At 37.6% G+C, this 17,993-nt stretch overlaps 1 protein-coding gene across 1 annotated transcript in view; it reads right to left on the bottom strand.

Moving 5' to 3' along the window:
• The window catches only part of CDK13 (cyclin dependent kinase 13), a 44,838-nt gene that overhangs the window by 12,292 nt on the left and 14,553 nt on the right, over positions 1-17,993 (bottom strand). Inside the window, exons 3-7 of the mRNA XM_075706471.1 lie at positions 16,495-16,662; positions 16,098-16,237; positions 14,286-14,456; positions 5,122-5,311; positions 2,504-2,560 (exon numbers count right to left, since the gene is read on the bottom strand). Of these exons, the coding sequence (XP_075562586.1) occupies positions 2,504-2,560; positions 5,122-5,311; positions 14,286-14,456; positions 16,098-16,237; positions 16,495-16,662 (726 nt within the window). The remainder of the gene's footprint in view (positions 1-2,503; positions 2,561-5,121; positions 5,312-14,285; positions 14,457-16,097; positions 16,238-16,494; positions 16,663-17,993) is intronic.

Raw genomic sequence — 17,993 nt, 5'->3', positions numbered from 1 at the left:
ACTCCAAATAGAAAGCAGAGTAACATTAAGTGCAGAGTTGAACAACCATAGCATAAAATCTAACAAGCTCTTGTAACATACTCACTGGTACAGGTAGCATTTACGCAAAATCACCCGAGTCTTTTTTTCATTAAGAAACTCCCCAATTCATTTTTAATATGCATGTTTTTGGAAACAATCCCATCATTTATCATATTTACCTCTGAAGCAAGCATTCCTTTATGAAATGTTTACGTGGTATGGACTTTCTCTACAGATACACCACTCATATATTAGTATACGGTGCTTTTTATTTGAACAGATGTTTTCTTACACAATCTGTCATATCGCCTACTCCAAACATATTGAATCCACCAGAATAACATTTAAAGGAGCACGACAACCACCACCAATGGGAATTTACTTAAAATTAAATTTTTATTTCCTCCCCATTATGCTCCTACTAAATTCTGTACCCTTTTGAAAAGTATATCATTCTAAACAGTAAAACAAATGTAAAATACATTACTTTAAAGCAGCACCTGTTAGACACTTGTTGGTGTACACCAATTACATCCATTACTGCAGGTCAGAAGCTACTCGGAAGGAAAATGAATGACAAAAGAATTGTCAAAAATCTACTAATGAGATTCTAATTATCCTCCCAAGTTCAACTGGCAATTCTATTAGCTAGCATAATTACATTTTAGTCTTGGTTTCATTTATGTATAATGGTGTAATAATGTTGCTGTTTGATGTATAGTAAAATCTGTTATTTGCACTATAAAAACACTGAACTTTCAATCATTCGATTCTTAATAAACAGTTAGTTTTACAAACAAAATTTACATTAATTTAAAAACATTAAAAAAGCCAATGGTAAACCAGACAAAAAAAAATTAGGTCAGTTTGGTGCATGTTAAAATAAGAAGGTGTCAATCCCTTTTATTATAAGTACATACAAAACAAAAATTAATTACCCAGCAGCTGCTTAAGATTATCTTACCCTGCTACTATACTCAACAGTTTTCATAAGTGTACTTAAGCATATGTTCCTGAAGTAACAGCTCAGAAGACAGCAAAACTAATGCCATCGAGTTCAACAACAAGCTCAGAGCTCTGTGAGAAAACAATAAACTCATAAAGCTAACATTATAGACATTATTTCCCAAATTAGGCATGTAGAAATCAAGTAAGCTCAGGTAGCTAATATTCTCTGTATCCAACCACCCCATGTACATACTAGCATAAATGAACATTCAGCCTGAATTTTGAAAATCCAGTTCCACATGACATTACAATATAAATACTGAAGTTCTTAATCATAAAAACTGTGCACCTGTTTCCTGGAGTACAAGCATAACGAAGCCAAGAACAACAGAAGCACAAGTCACAAGAAGTTTCAGAATAACTTTTATTTAAACTTTTGTCTCTGTTTCCAGCAGATTCAACAGCACTGCCTGCCTAAAGAATACAATGAACCTCTTCAAATTTAAGGTTAAATCTTACACAGAAGTAGTACTTTTTGAAAAGAAATTGTATACTAATTTGTGTCAGCAAAAAAAATTTCACTTTCCCTAAATAAACTTTTCCTACATATACCAACAGAAAGAATATACTTTATGTTTACTGGACCAGAAACTAACAGTAAAAACCTCCATATCGATGCAACCTCCTTAGGACTGCCAACTCTTCATTTCCAATCATATATGGCCACTCTCTACAGTTACTTATCTGGAACACTTGGAAAAGCAATACACTTGCAAAAAGAGAGTTTTGTGTTTTTATGCAGTGTAAGACAACATGCACTTCTTTCCATTTCCTAAGCAATTACTTGTATTACAGTTGTCCTGGTTTCGGCTGGGATAGGGTTAATTTTCTTCCTAGTAGCAGGCATAGTGCTGTGTTTTGGATTTAGTAGAAGAATGTTGATAACACGCTGATGTTTTTAGGTGTTGCTAAGTACTGCTTATGCTAGTCAAGGACTTTTCAGCTTCCCATGCTCTGCCAGGTACACAAGAAACTGGGAGGGGGCACAGCCAGAATAGTTGATCCAAACTGCCCAAAGGGCTATTCCATACCATATGTCGTCATGCTCAGTATATAAACTGTGGGGGGTTGGCCAGGGAGCAGCGATCGCTGCTCGGGAACAGTCTGGGTATCGGTCGGCAGGTGGTGAGCAATGGCATTGTGCATCACTTGCTTTGTATATTGTTATTATTATCATTATTATATTGGGGGTTTTTTGGGGTGTTTTTTTTTTTTTTTACTTTATTTCAATTATTAAGCTGTCCTTATCTCAACCCAGGAGTATTTTTTTCACTCTTACTCCTCCAATTCTCTCCCCCATCCCATCGGGGTAGGGGGAATGAGCGAGCAGCTGCATGGTGCTTAGTTGCTGGCTGGGGCTAAACCATGACAACAGTACAATAACATCTCCTCTAAACAAAACAGTCTTCTGGCCCTCACAATACTTAGAGTTACGCAAAAAGATTAACCTTCTGAATGCTTAATTATATCTTACCTTTCTTCAGAGTTGTACAGCCGAGCGAGCCCAAAATCTGCAAGCTTTATCTGCCCTCTGGTGGAAAAAGCAAAGAATTATTTCGTGATTAATCCTCTTAGATTTCCTTCCCAAAAATCAGGTGAAGTTTGAGGTTTTGAGACAGCTGCAACTGATCTTCACCAAACCAGATTAATGAGGTGGCAATGCCTTACAATCTGTGTATCTCTTCAGTAAACAAATACAGTAGCTTACTGAATAGCAAAGGCAAGTAAGCAAAATGAGGTATGCTCATCAAATGGTATTTACATCACCAGATGTTAGTAAAAATTTAGGTGTACACTGTAAAGTATTCAAATCAGTACCTCTGCAGGAAAAAACTGAGGGAGGAAACTGCTATTTTCTCATGCCTTACTGCTAGCATAAGCATTTGTACAACAAACAACTATCAGCAGTCGTACTTCCTTCTAGGAAGCTGTCAAAGTCCTGTTCTGCTCTTGTATTTAAATACAGCCTTTAACTCAGTGTGACCGACCAGATAAGGACTTCTATTTTTTGCCAACAGCCAACTTGCTGAATGACACAAGCCCTAACCCCTTCTTGAGTTTTCCCATATATGAGGGGAAGAGTAGAAGATACAGAGTTCTTGCCTGGCAGTTTCCAAGGCTAAAAGGCACTGCTCTGACCAGAAGTCCCCACCACCTGTAAAGTCTGGATGATTTTAACAGAAGGCTATCTTCAAGCTTCTCTAATACATGAAATGAATGTTGGAACATTACGTGGGGTTTTTGTTTTTCTGTACTTAGGAGTTTTAACTCCTGTCACTTTCAAATATATGCAAATGTCACTTTCAAAGAAATTTTATTTTATCCAATTAGGGCAAGACTTGCTGATGTGTGTAAGAATGACCATTTTGTGATAATAAAATATACGGGTTATCGTTTCCATTCCATTTTTCCCCTCAAATGTGTGCTTGGAATTGCTGTAACACTTGAAGAACCCCCATAAACAAAGAAATGTTCCCCTCAAATTTACATGCTTATTCCTCAGAGAGCATATTTGTGGAAGATCAATGAATTTTTGAGCAAGGACATAGATTATATGTCTTTTAGATATGCAACTTAAATGTGTTTGGCTTCAGGCTGTAACTGGTAATGGATTTTAGAAGCATTGGTTTAAAATTATTCAGATCAACTATCAACTTTTTCTTCGTCCAGTGGAAACGTCTAAGGATGCTCAAAAAATACCCTAGGGGGAAAAACTCTGTATCCAGGATTGGAGAGCACAGTACAACAGAAAGCTTATCTCTCTCTCTACCATAATGCAGTCTTCTCCACTGTCAGGTCACACCTCAGCTTCTGAGTTCTCAAAGGTGCACGGAGACAGCACCACCACCGGAGATTAGCAGGCAAGCAAGATAAGGTGTGTGGGCACAGTAAGTGATGTGGAGGCATGTGTACATCTGTTTAAGAGTCTGTATCATAATCTGGCAAGACTGCAGTGGGATCCAGAGCTGAAACTAGTCTAATCATAGAATCGTTTAGGTTGGAAAGGGCCTTTAAGATCGTTCAGTCCAACCATTAACCTTAGTTTGTTATAAGAAAAAGAGGAGGAAAACAAAAAAAATAATTTGGAGAAAGCTGGGACAAAACTAGGGCACCACCAAAAGAGACCCTTGATCCATTTTGCCCAGTATTTCATCTGCAACAGCAGCAGTAGATTTTTAGGGAGCACATGTGGACCTGCTCAATTTAGGGCTCATCTTCCTTGTACTTCACCACCACTCACAATCATTGTGTAAAGGATGCTAAACCAGGTATTCCCGTCTTTAGCCAGTATTAATGATCCTGTCCATGAACGTGTCTCATCTTTTTCAATCTCCTGACACTACCTGGAAAACCTCCTGTAACAACAAATCCCAGAAGCTGACTACCTGCTCTGTAAAGATACTCTTTTTTGCTGTTATAAACATCACTCTTACAGTTGCTCCCTGGTTTTAGTACTGCTGAATTTGATGAACAACAGTTCTGTACTGAAGTTATCCACTATCCTCACACAGGCTTTTTATTTGCTGCTGTTGCACACGGAACAAAAGCATGTTTACTAATATGATTTGTAATTACAAGTGGTTAATGAAGTAAGAAACAAATTCTTCTCCCCATTTGATTACGGCTATAACTGCAAGCCAAAGCATGTTTGAACCTGCCTGATCGAGTATTCTTCTAAATTCATCTGACTGATGAAGACGAGGACCTCAGAATTATGTCACGAAGAACCAGCCTAGCCACACTTCATCTTGAAATGAGATGGCAAAAAGAATACAGATCAAACCCTTATGTCCTAAAATTCTGTTTTAATATATTTGAACTCAGATAATTTTCCCCCATACTCTGACCTAAAAGAGTCAAGTTTTAATCCTGCTGTTTTAACACACATAAGTTTAACAAACAATTGCAGGATCCCGTGTTAAGCAGTAGCATTACCAGATTAGTATTTTACAATTGATTTTAAAGAAACTAGGCAATCTAAAAAAAAGTTTTGCTAATGACTTAAAGCAGGTGAACTGTGAAGATTAAAAAAAAGATGTAAAGATGTTGTTAACATACAATTTTTTTACATGCTTTAAGTAATATCCATACCTATTATTTAGTAGAATATTTGAACATTTGATATCTCTGTGCAAAAAGTTCTTCTTATGGCAATAGGCCAAGCCTTCCATCAGCTGTCTCATAAAGGATTTAATATGATTTTCATTAAAATGAACCAAACCAGATTCCAGCAGTCCCATCAAGTCATGGTCCATGTATTCAAATACCAGGTAAAATGCACCTAGGAAAAGAAAGGGAAAGGGTAGGAGAAACAGAGAGAGAGAAATTGATGTCACAGCAGTCCAAACCATTGCTGCTCCCTATTTTTGAAAGTTGGAAGTATTTTTCACACAACTGCTTATATTTTCCACAATATTTATAGCTGCACGTCATGTCCAATAACAGCAATGAAACACAGTGCAGTAAAATGTTTTCATAAAATTGCTTTTCCCTGTAAACAATTATACTAGTCAAATATTTGTGAAAACAAATATGCTACCCCATGGTGCTTTAATCTAGATGGACATGTACTCTCCCTATGGCTTTCAAGCTCCATCTTTTTTTTTTTTTTTAAAGAGAAAAATTAACTGGGTTAATATTCCCTATGTAAAGTTTGGGGAGAAATCTAGAAACAAAGTATGTACAGCATTAGTTCATCTGTCATGATTCGGTGACTGGTTTTTTTAAGCTTTCAGTGTGGAACTGGGTCAGAAATAAGCCTGCCCTTCTCAGACTAAAAATACCTGTAAGACAAGACAAAATGAGAAAGCAGAACTAACCTACTAGCAACAGCACCTCTGCAAAGACTCATATTCCAAGCTGCCACACACATACATCAAGCATTACAGAATCTGGTCTTATCTCACGTTAGCCTGTGTTATCCCACAAATAAAGATATAGCCAAGGCTCTTTGATAATCTAAGTATTCTTAAAGAGGAAAATTGCTGAGAGCTTCAGAAGCAGCAATAACCAATCTCCAGTACAACCACTCCCAGTACGACCTACGTTTTAGTACTTAATTCTTCCCCTTCTCAACTCTGGGGCAGGGAAGACAGTGCAGTCCCTGCAGAGCACTGGTGGCAATGCAGAAACCATGTTCAAGTGGGTTTACCTACCTTCCATTTTCAAAAGCCTCCCCCAAAGAGATTTCAAACCCAGCACTAAAGTACAAATAGCTTCTGCCCAACAAGAACTCATTAGGTTCTAGTTCCTAAATAAGAAGTGTGCATTCAGAAGCTAGTGAAAGTCTTGGAGCAATAATGAGAAGTCAGCTTGCCAGAACGTACACACACAGAGCCAAATTCTAATGAACTGACTTGTCTTCTTGCATAGTAGCTGAAAAGGGAAGACAGAGTGCTAAATCCATCTGCTATTTAACAAACAGAAAAAAAGATTACTCATACAGTAAGTGTTAAAACTTGTAACAAAAATCAGCACAGAGCAGCTAAACCACAGGCCATTGCATAAGACACTCAGAGTTCACTGTTTTTAATTTAGGTCCTTTTGTCCTGCTGGATGTTATACGGAGCTAGCAAAATAGTGATCATAAAATACCCCTGTTGGAGTGTACACAGGAGGTGGAGCAGGACACGTAAATCAAGCAGGTACAACCTGATCCCACCACTTCAAAAGGAAAGAAGGAATTATTAAGAGCCATAAAGAACCAAAAGTCTGCTGGGTTACTATTTGTGTAACTGAGTTCACCAATGCAGTTCACCAGTTCAGCATGGTAAAAGCACAGAGGCTCCTAATCTCGGTCTTATAAAACAAGATAGCTGGCAACCTGGTGTTAGGGCCACTTCACTGACAACTGCTGAAGTATGAACCATGACATATCTTAAAATGCCTTGAAATAAACCACCTGATATTAATGCTGCAGTGCCAGAACAATCTACATATGCCCTTCAGAGTATGTCAGCTCAACAAAATTGAATACCAATGATCTTGGTATCTTCTTGCTCTGGAATACAAAGGAAAGTTAACTCTATCATGGCAGCAGGCTACACTCTGTGTGTACACGACAAGGAGAAAGACTGGGAAGGGTCAGTGGGATTGCAGACCTGTTTAGTGAGAACAGCTGAACATGGGTCTTCTTGTTTATATGCAAAGTAGGCTCTGTGCCTTGAGCAATTTCCTGCTCAGCCACTAGCTCCTGGGATTTTTCACCACTATTTATAGCAAGCAATCACAACTGTACCCTCATGCAAGAAGGAAAGCTGACAACAATGGAGACAATTCATAAATAAAACAAAGTAGTACCTGGGAGATGGCAGCCAATTGTTTATATTCTCTGCAACTCTCATTAAGAAACATACACTAGAACAGTATAAATGCTAAGTGTTCCTTCCATCTCAGAGCAAGAGCAAATGCACGGATCCATTACACTTGTGCATTACTACCTATTTGCTACCTACATATTATACAGTGTTAAAAACTGTCAAAGCTGAATCTTCTTCATTGGTTATGGGAAACTATTAAAATTATGGTCTACTAGCATTGGCAATCTAACCATTAAAACCTGATTTTCAGTATTACTCGAACTATATTTGGAAGTGATTTTAGCTGCAGAAAAGGTATCAAGCAAACTGAAGTGACATTTCTGTTAGTTTATTTCTAGACAAACATGGTGCCCTTTTCTGATAGAGATCTACAGTTTCAGTCAACAAAACAGTTACGTTATTCCACTTGATGATTTCAAATCTCCACTGCTTTTCATCAGATCAGGAGACCTGATCCTTCATAACAGGGAAAGAAGCTATAGATATTCAGGAAGAAAAGAGTCATGGAAGACTTCACAAGTGAACCATGCACAGGCCGAAGTCTGCTTACTATAGCATAGTCTGAGTTTGAGTTTACAGCATCCTTTAGTGCAATTACAACAAATGCCACACAAATATCCATTTCTCAAAAAGGAAAACATAACGAAAAAAAACCCCAAACATTCTTTCCTTTATGAGGCCAAGACATTCAGTAACTTGGAGGTTACGTTTTAAAATGACCCTTTGTTTCATGCTAGCTTTGCTTAGAATGTCCGCATTTCTAGAAGCACTGTCATAAAAACACCTAAAGCTGTTACAGTAAAGCACATGCAATTCAAATGAACCCAGAATTACTTATTTGACTTTAACATTACTCATCTTACTGCTTTTATGTTAAAGACCTACACTTCCCAGTAAGTAAGTACCTATGGGGTGGGAGGTAGCCTACAGTCCATTTTCACATGCTGCAACAAAGCACAAACAGGGGGTTTATGCCTTGGGTGCCCCATTTCCTTTGCTAATACCACACAGCTCATCTCCATTCCTTCATCTACTGAGATAATAAGAAACCTTAATGTCACTGCATGTTGACGGAGCAGCAGCTGGAACAGCTGAGCAGTAGTAATATTGCCTACTTCTGAATATGGGATAAGAGATAGCAGCTGAATCTATTAGGGAGGTACACAATAAATAAAGGAGACTCATCACATGGATGGAAACAATCCTTGCCTTACTCCTTTTGTTTGCACTTAGAAAAATTCATCTTTTTGACCATTTTGTCAGTTAAGATGGATAAGGGTCAGAAAGTGAGATACCGGTTTAGAATAATTAAAGGATTAACACATCTCCTCCTCCTGTTCACGTATAAATGTCATGAAGCTCTAACAGTAGCAGTTTTCTAAACCAAAACACAAAATGAGCTGGGGTATAATGCTGTGAAGCTATACATACAAAATGGGTAACTCAACAAAACATGGCACTGATGATCTGTAATAAACAAAGGATTTTCTGAGGGGCCAAAAAACCTAACAAAACATACTTTGCATTTTTGTGACACAGGCAGGCAGGCTCTGGATTTTTTTGACTGTCATCAAATCACACAGATCCAACAAAGCAGGACATCAAGTTACACACTTGCTCCCAAAGTAAGATACAAGTGCTTTGGGCTGGGCAGGGGGCAGGAGGGAGGGGAGCAGCAGGGGAGAATGATCCAAAAGCCTACACAGATGACAGCTTTTAAGCAAATATTTTCCAAATGTAATTGCATAGGGAAGGTGTTTGGCATTTCTCAAAATATCTGATTAGATACAGATCAGAGGAACTGGGAGACTAGAAGTGCCTTATTATGTGCAAATTTTAATTCAATCCTTGTATAAATGCATTACAATAGTATCTTGAAATGCAAAAATGCTTAAAAAAAGGGGATCCCTGCCTCATTCAGTGCATGGTATGTACAATGCCAAGTTGTTGAACAGGTTTTCAACATTTTGTTCTGTACTCACTGTTCAGAATGAGACTCCATCAGATTTTCATTTCACTAATAAGCCTTGTCAGCTTCTTCTAGGCAACACATAGATTTTTTTTTTCCCCCTCCCCCTTGATTGATTAAAGATAATTGCATTATATTTACTCTTCCATTTCCTTAACATTTCTCTTCCGGTACTCATGATACACTATATTCCAAAACAGCTTTAAACAGAATTTTATCAAACAGAGCTTGAAAACTAAAGAAGAAATTGTCAAACAATTCCTTGAAGTTCCTTACATTTAAATTCCTTAAAGTCCCTTGAACAGACATTAATCTTTTCTTTCTACTCACATTTTACAAACCTATTTTCTAATTTGCAAAACACCAAGTAAAGGCATAGCCACTGAATTAATCACCTTAAGACTAAAGAAAGCATCACTGCTATACTCATTTTCCCTTTATATGTATCACAAAATTTACTGCAGAAGTAAACCAAACATATCAGAAATCTTTGATTACTAATCAGGGGTTTTTCTCATTTTGCCATAACATGGATCAAGTTGAAAGGCCACACAATTAGGTCTGCACTCATTCCAGACCAGAGTCCAGTATAGCACACAGAAACGGGAAGCACCACTGAAGCAGTTGCACTAGGCCTGGTAACTTAGCTGTAGCATGAAAACTATCTGGGTAAGAAGTTTCTATCAGCTATTGTGGGAGCAGCAAGGCAAGCTGTAGATCGTTAGAGGTTTCTCAAATTCAGATCAGTTCAGTTTTACCCAGCTTCCCAGGAAACCTGGATAAAGCTAGCTACAATACAAGTAGAGAAGGAACCCTGTAGTGAAGTACTCTCTGATAACTACACGACTGCTGTCACAGACTCTTTCCAAACCACAAGCTTTCAGACAAAGTACTCCCTGATGGCTGTAAGAAAGTAACCTGCTAGTCATACGACAATGTACCACACAGTCAGTGTCCTTTTGACACATGTACTACAGTACCATTGAGATAAATACCAACTTCATGCCTAAAAAGGTTTATTAATTTGTACTGCAAATCAATTCAAAATTTAATCTTATCCAAAGTACACTTAGGTCTTAAAATGAATTACAGAAACACACACACAATCCAAATGGATAATCCACACACAGAAGAAAAAAAAAAAACCAAACACAAGCTGCAATGTTGACCAGATCTTTTTTATTAGAGTATCCCATGCAAAGTTTTACATCCTCCCTTGGGTTAGCAATTAAAAATGCCTCTTCCAGTCGAAAGAAGGAAGAGATGTCAGTCAGCACACCTACTGGTTTTACATTCACAGCAACAAAAGCTAAGTCAGGCACTCTCCACATGTTTAGTAAAAAGAGATCATGGCAGTCCCATAGCTAGACTGTTGAGCACTTGCAAACAGCTTCTAGCTGATAAAGAGACAACTGAGAACTGAAGGACCACCTCAGGTGCCCAAAGAAAAAGGAAGAGACACTCAAGTCATACAAATGACAGACTCACTGAGAAAACAAACCACAGCTGACAAAAGCCCAAAGTAAGAAGGGCCTTTTTTCCAATGATTCACTTTATAACTGATGAAGTGGCTCAACTAACTTAGCTTATGAGGTGTACAGATTTGAATATACCTAGGAAATAGCTCTTTGTTTTCAACCTCCATTTTAAATCTCGTTTTCTTCAATTACTGTTGCACAGGGAATGCCACACAAACTTTCTCAGACAAAAAAAACCTGCTAAGATAAGATGAAGAGTGTCTGCAAAGTACAATCCTCCTGTTCCAAAAGGACACAAACTGAAGTTCATGAACGTGAACTCCAATTAATTTGAACTACCATCAAGCAAACAAAAAGGAAAAGCAAAGGAAAGTTTATTTGCCAGCAGACTTGGCTGTAAGCACCAACAGTGTTAGGCTGCTTCTACTACTGTCAAAGACTGACACCCACAATTGCTCCTGCACTAGCTCATGGAAGAAAATGTTTTCAACAAAAATAACCATAGTTCTGAGATTTTAAGAAAAAACTGAATGGAAAGTATAGCTCATTGGTGCTGTCAAGTCAAATGAGGTTTTATGTCCTGAGAGAAGCAGAGGAGGTTTTAAAAAAAAAAAAAGAGTCTGCTAAACATACTGTTAAGTCAGCTGTTATGCAGATATATACACAAGACAGAATACAAACTGTGAGTCATGTTCCCATCCCCAAGCCTGAAATGTGCACCTATCTCCCTCTGAATGATAGGTAGGGGAGAAAAGCCTACATGAGAAACATACAAAATGAATACTCCTTCTCACCACATACTGGCAGGATCATGCCTCAGAATCAAGATGTTAGATTACCAATCAGTAATGCTGTTCTCCAACTTTATCATCGAGCACGTCTCATACGTAATGAAGACTGCAGAAGTAAAAACTTCAGATCTTCAGTATAGCAGACCCACGTATCACCCACTCAGCTGTGTGTGTGCCCAACATACAAAAAATTGTGCTGTCTGATGTGCTGTATTTCCACTGACGGAAATACCCTTTTAACATAAGTACAATACCGCTCCAGTGTGTTGCATTTCTTTTTCTAATGGTTGGTCTAGAAAGAACAAAACCAATCCTAGCTATTAAAGCTGTTCCGATCAAACTTACACCCTAAGCTGGCCAGGATAAAACACAGATATACTTTTCTTCCACTTTCTTTCAAACGCCATTGAAAATATTAAGACAAACTTCCAAAAGCTTGGAAGACATAGGATTATGTCACTTTAAAAACACCTAACACGGCTGAGAGTATCACGACAAACTTGTACAATCCAAGCCATTGCAGTTTTTCAGGCCAATGTTACTATCTTAAAAAGCATCCTTAAAACAAGTACTGTACAAAGTGTGCCCAATATTTATGTAAGTGTCAAGAAAACTAAATTTTCTGCATTTTAAACTACTGAGATCCAACAAAAAAAAACCCAAACCTTAAGTGAGTAAGTAGATGAGTAATAGGTCAAGACATGATAGGTGTCCTTAGACACAAAATTAACTTTACTCATATTAACTAGAGGAACACATGTTGGCAGAAATGTTCTCGTTCCCTACTTTTACAAATGGGGTTCAGCAGGGTTTTGCAAGAGCTATATTTCAAAGCTAAGATAAGCATATAACATAGGTTAAGCATGTTCAAAGGGCAAAACTGTAAGCTCTGCCTGAGTAAGACATTATTACCACTTTTATAATGGTTCCTTCTTACGCCAAGCAGCCTGCTTTTGCGTTTGCAATGGCGTACCGTGAAAACGAACAAACTTCCTCCCACTTGCATTCGTTCCCTGCATAGACTACAATTTGGCCACAGTGTCTCAGCTATAAATCCCCATCTCACAGTGAACTACTCATTAGAGAAACACAGAATGCAGTGCCTGAAAAAAACAACTTCCATCTTTTCAGAGACAAATCATAATAGCACAGTCTCATTATCATGCTAATGCTTTCAAGAGACTATCAGAAACTAATTTGATTCTAGCATCTCCAGAGAAGTCTCTTCCCTTCCAAACTTTCTGAAAATTGAATTGTTTTAATAAGCTGTTAAATAAGAATAAGAAATTAAATTGAAAGCAATATCAAAAGCCCAAATACAGACTTGGACAAAAAAACTCCATTCAAAATTAATGAGACACACAGTTTGAAGTACACCAAAAAAATTTACAATTCAATCCTAGACACGGCACCAAACAGAAAGGGAGAGAATTAATTAATGAGTCATTAAGTATTAAGTCAAGCTCAGTGTGGTCTCATTAGCCAAGTGGGTTAGACCTAATTAAAACTCAGTACAAGATTTACATGAAAAGCCTAAACTGGCTGTTGTAGACTGTCAGCGTTCAGAGTGGGTGCTGACCACTGAACCTGCACATATCTAGAGAAACTCTTTTGCTAGATGCTTCCTACTTTTAAACACAATAAAAAAGCCTGTCAGTGCTGTCTACCCTTCAAGGTATTATACTTTCTCAAGACGCTATGAAAAAACCCAAACTAATTCCTGCTTAATTTTGACAGCCATCTTCTGACTCATCGCAACATCACCTGATGTTTCTCCTGGCTATGCAGTACATACGGTGTTTTTGACCCGCACTGGTGTGGGGCGTGCTGTATAGGAACTCAGGGAGGGAGATCAGGGAAGAAGCACAGGAACCACATTCCAAACACCCTCCTCAGCCAAACCATGTATCAAACTGCCCACAGGACACTAAAATACCCCAAAATGATAGGTTTATAAGACTTGGACCTAAAAGGAAATGGCCTCCAAAGACAAAATGACCACTCCAATATCAAAAGTACCAAGCAACAACACTGCATTATTTCTGCTCTGTTTGCTTGATTCTCTAGGATAAGAAGGTTGCAGTAACTCAAACAAGCCAGACTTAACACTGAAGGAACCAAAAGAGTAGAAGTCTGCATGCCTTCTATTTGGGGAAAAACACCACTACCACCACCACACAAACCCTGCTTTTCATTTTTTTCGTTTAACCTTCTTCTAGCCTTTAAGACACACATGCCCAATTATGAAAAAAATAACTGAAGCACAATTCAAATAAAACCAAGGCCTACAATACAAAACATGTCTTCAGCATTGAGCCTACAATGCTCTAAATAATATGATAAAACACTACAAGGAAAATAAAAGGCTAAAAAAGCTCACAATTAAAAGTTTCCTATTGTTGCTGACCTTCCTAATCCATGAGTGTCAAGGAGTCAAACATCTGTTCCTCTCCAGCAAAACTGGAATCAAGTAATATGCTTTTTTTATCCAACAAAATATTCACAAAATTTTTTCTATAAGCCAAAGGCATAGCTGAGTTAAAGGACTTCTATTAGTAATTAAATCAAAATTAAAGCCCCTTGTCAAGCACTGTGATTTGCAAACATATTTTTTAATGAAGCTTAACTTCAAGTCCAGTGTAGCAGACTACCATATTAAGAATAGGACCAGAAAGAGCTACCCGTGTTAGCTACATACCTTTGTCCTTCTTGAAGTCCAAAGCATCTTCCTTATCTGTCACTATTTCCTTCATGTTGATAATGCTTTGGTGATTAAGCTGTCGAAGAATCTTAATCTCCCGAATAGCTGTAATTGGAAACCCTTCCTTTTCATTATCCAGGCGTACTTTCTTTAGTGCTACCATTTCCCCTAAGAGAAAATTTAAACAGAAAACGTTAAGATTAGCAACCAAACCATAGGATTTGAGTTTGCTTGTTTGTTGTTAAAACCCTTCCCATTTGTTACTATTTCTGAATGGATTAAACAGTTAACATTTTGACACTTGCACCAAATGTTATGGTGAATGGAAACAGAATTAACCATTGCTGGGAAACAATCACATGGAGAAGCAAAACTATAAATGAAAATTTTCAGCTACCCACTGTAAGTCCTGTATACCTCTTCCTGCATACCTCACTCACCAGTGTCCTGATACTCCACACCAAGTCCATAAAAAAACCCCCAAATAAGAGTGATTACCAAGAGCAACTTTAGAGACTAAGATCTATGTCTGCTCTGGATTTCTTATTACTACATCGCCACATATCAGAACACATATGTCTAGCCAGAAATACTACACAGTTCAAGATATGAGGCAGAAAACTAAAGAGTTCACAAATTCCTCAATGTACGTTCTACAAACAGAAGTGTCACTGCCACGTTTCAGAGAGGAGAAATTTTCCTTATTATTTTACTGCAGGCTGGGCTGGATGAAGCTAGACTCTGCAAAATGGCAGAAGCATGATCTACTCATGATGGAGGGTATCTAAAGACTGTATGTCAGCTCAACCATTTTGTTCTTGGAAGTTTATTGCTATGTCTGGGACGTTTATTGACAGCACAGACATCTCTGTTAGCTCTAAAAAGGACTTATCCTACACCAGTGTATATGACACAAATACAGTAGATCACATTCCTGTATAACACAACATCTACTTGCTTTGAAAGCCCCGGTTGTTATAAGGTATCTCAAAGTCCATAATGCGCCTCTCCACACAGGATTTGAATCCAAAGCTAATGGAAGGTTTGCTATAACTGCATGGACCCATTTAATACAGAGCGTGACAACTTCTACTGGAGGTTAAGAAATGACTGCCACACACAAATAACCCAAAGCTTGCCAAAGAGGCAATATGGTTATGATAGGATTAAAAAGTTAAATGTGCGAAGAAGCGAATCACAGGAGAGCAGGAAGAAGCTCCTAACAATGATTTGCAACAGTTCCCAAGGTAGGACATTAAAAAATAAAATATGTGACAGTTCAACTTAAGAACTAAAGTCTGCAAATGGAGACAAGCACAGGTGAAGAATTAATTATAATTACACTGCTCATTCTTCTGGAGATCAGAAAGAAGGAACTGAGGCTGGTATGTGCACGAATAAGCCAGAAGGGCAAGCAGTCACAGAAAGAACCACTAATTGAACATAAAACAATCAAGCAACATACAGCACATATGAAGGATCAATTTCAATGCATTATCTGTTTAGAAGTAGCGACAACATTCTTAAGTATCAGAGTGGTGACTGCTTGCTCATTTGAGCAATAGTTTAACGTGAAATTTAAAAGTTATGTCACTGTTGTAAAGTCAGTTACACTGCAAGAAAAATACCCAATATACAACACTTCAGGGATGCATTGCACAGAGGCAGATTCTCTTCCTACTATCAGCTAGTGACTGTCAGAGACATTAGAGGGCAGAATACCACAAAATTTTACTCAATATAAAAACAAAACTAAAATATCCTGTCCACTTTAGAATTGTAAGATTACATTTACTTTTTTGAACCCACCTGTGTCTTTATCTCTGGCTTTGTAAACTTGTCCGTAAGTGCCTTCACCAATAATACCAATGATATCAAATTTATCCACACAGCGCTTTCCCCAGTCTATTTCTTTTTCTTTCGTTTCACCATGCCGTGGTCCACATATTCTAGAAAACAACCAGCATTTCTAAGAATACAGCTAATATATCTTAAGGATTGTCTTAACCTTGAAAAAAACCTCAACACTGAATATTTATGAGACATTATTAGGTAACTGGCTTACTACCATTAAGTGGCAATAAACCATGCAGTTTGATTCAAAGTCATTAAAAAGCAGAAACATTTTAAAAAGAATGTATTTTAAAGAAACTATTATCACTTCTACTTGCTTGATAGGCTTTTAAAAAAAGTCTAATAAACATACTTTGGTCTTCTCTTGCTGTGTAACTGAACTGCTGGTTTCTTTTCTTCAGGACTTTTGGATAAGTCAGCTCCTCCAGGCAACTCAGGTGGAAGTGGCAAGTCTGCAAGCAGATGGCGAAGTTTCTTCTCTGCTTCTTTAACTGACTTCACAGAAAGATTCTCTCGCAAACTATTAAAGAAGACACAATTTTGCTAGTAAGTTGAACACAGTAGAATGACATTAACATTCATAAAAGAAAACCCTATTGGAATTATTTTTTTTTTTTAAATACATTCTAGGCTGTTGATGCATCAACATTTGAAATCTCTGCTCTTAGAATTTGCAGATTTGATTTATGCTTTACAAACAGCTCACAAAGAGCTCTCTGGAAGATGCACAGCTAACTACCAAAATTCTACAGAAACTATGAAATCAGATCTTTCTGGTGAAAGCTGAGGTTAGATGACACAGCAAGCCTTACCAGGCCAGACTTCTGCCACACAAGCTTTTTCTCAAGCTTATGGCCTAGACTGTTAAGGATGTTCAGAGCTCTGGTGCTGCCAGACATCAGAAGTGTAGTGGTAAAATCTGTACTCTGACTGACTTCTCATATAAAAGAGAAGATTACCCTGATCCAGTTCACTATAATGTTGCTCTCCAGAGATAACAAGCTTTGTGGTTACAGTAACACCGCAGGGCATGAGGCAGTCCACACCACCTCATTTACAGATTCAAATCTCATACATTTGCTGAAAACACTCCAGATTCAACACGTTTATAGTGATGAGTATGCAAATCAAGTGGAAAAAAAAATCAAATGAAAAAAATGACTAAATGTTTTTCTGCCATGGGTTACTGATATCTGACCATTTTTTAATCAACAACCATAATTAGGTAACAGATACTGACAGTCAATCTCTGTCTTGAGAAAAATCCCCCAAACACATGGACAGCAATGTATTCCTTGAACAATTAATATACACAATAATTTTAGAGATGCTCTTCCCATTCTAAAGGGGAAATTCTGAAAGCATCATGCTTGCTGCGGGATTTTTTTTTTTTAAACACATGGTTCCATTTTACCAGAACTTCCTTTAGCTTAGCTAGATCTGTGCAGCTACTGAATATCTAGTAATTTTAAAGCCATGACCATCTCTATATAATTACATAACTGTTTCTCCTCCACAGGACTCTCATACAGTATTCTCTCTTTAAATTTAAAACTTTGTCATTGCATCAAGAAAACTTTCTGTCATGCTTTGAGGGGACATTTTCCAAGATATCTGTATTTGTCAAATTGCGCTATTCTACTGTCAGCATTCTTCTCTGGGAACCTTTTCTGGAGGTTTTTCTGCAACTTCTCATCTACTTAGTTTAATAGATAAAAAGCAGGAACTTCTGTAAATGGAAAGATCTTGCTATCTTCCATCACAGAGAATGCATATATTCTTTCTTACATTAATTGCAATTAGCAATCTTTATATAATTAAAGCATTCCAGTGTTTTGTACATGTCTATGC

The sequence above is a fragment of the Pelecanus crispus genome, chromosome 2, assembly GCF_030463565.1.
Source record: "Pelecanus crispus isolate bPelCri1 chromosome 2, bPelCri1.pri, whole genome shotgun sequence".
Taxonomy (NCBI): Eukaryota; Metazoa; Chordata; class Aves; order Pelecaniformes; family Pelecanidae; genus Pelecanus; species Pelecanus crispus.
Note: the sequence above shows the minus strand (reverse complement) of the source record. Positions and strands in the feature narration are given on the sequence as shown.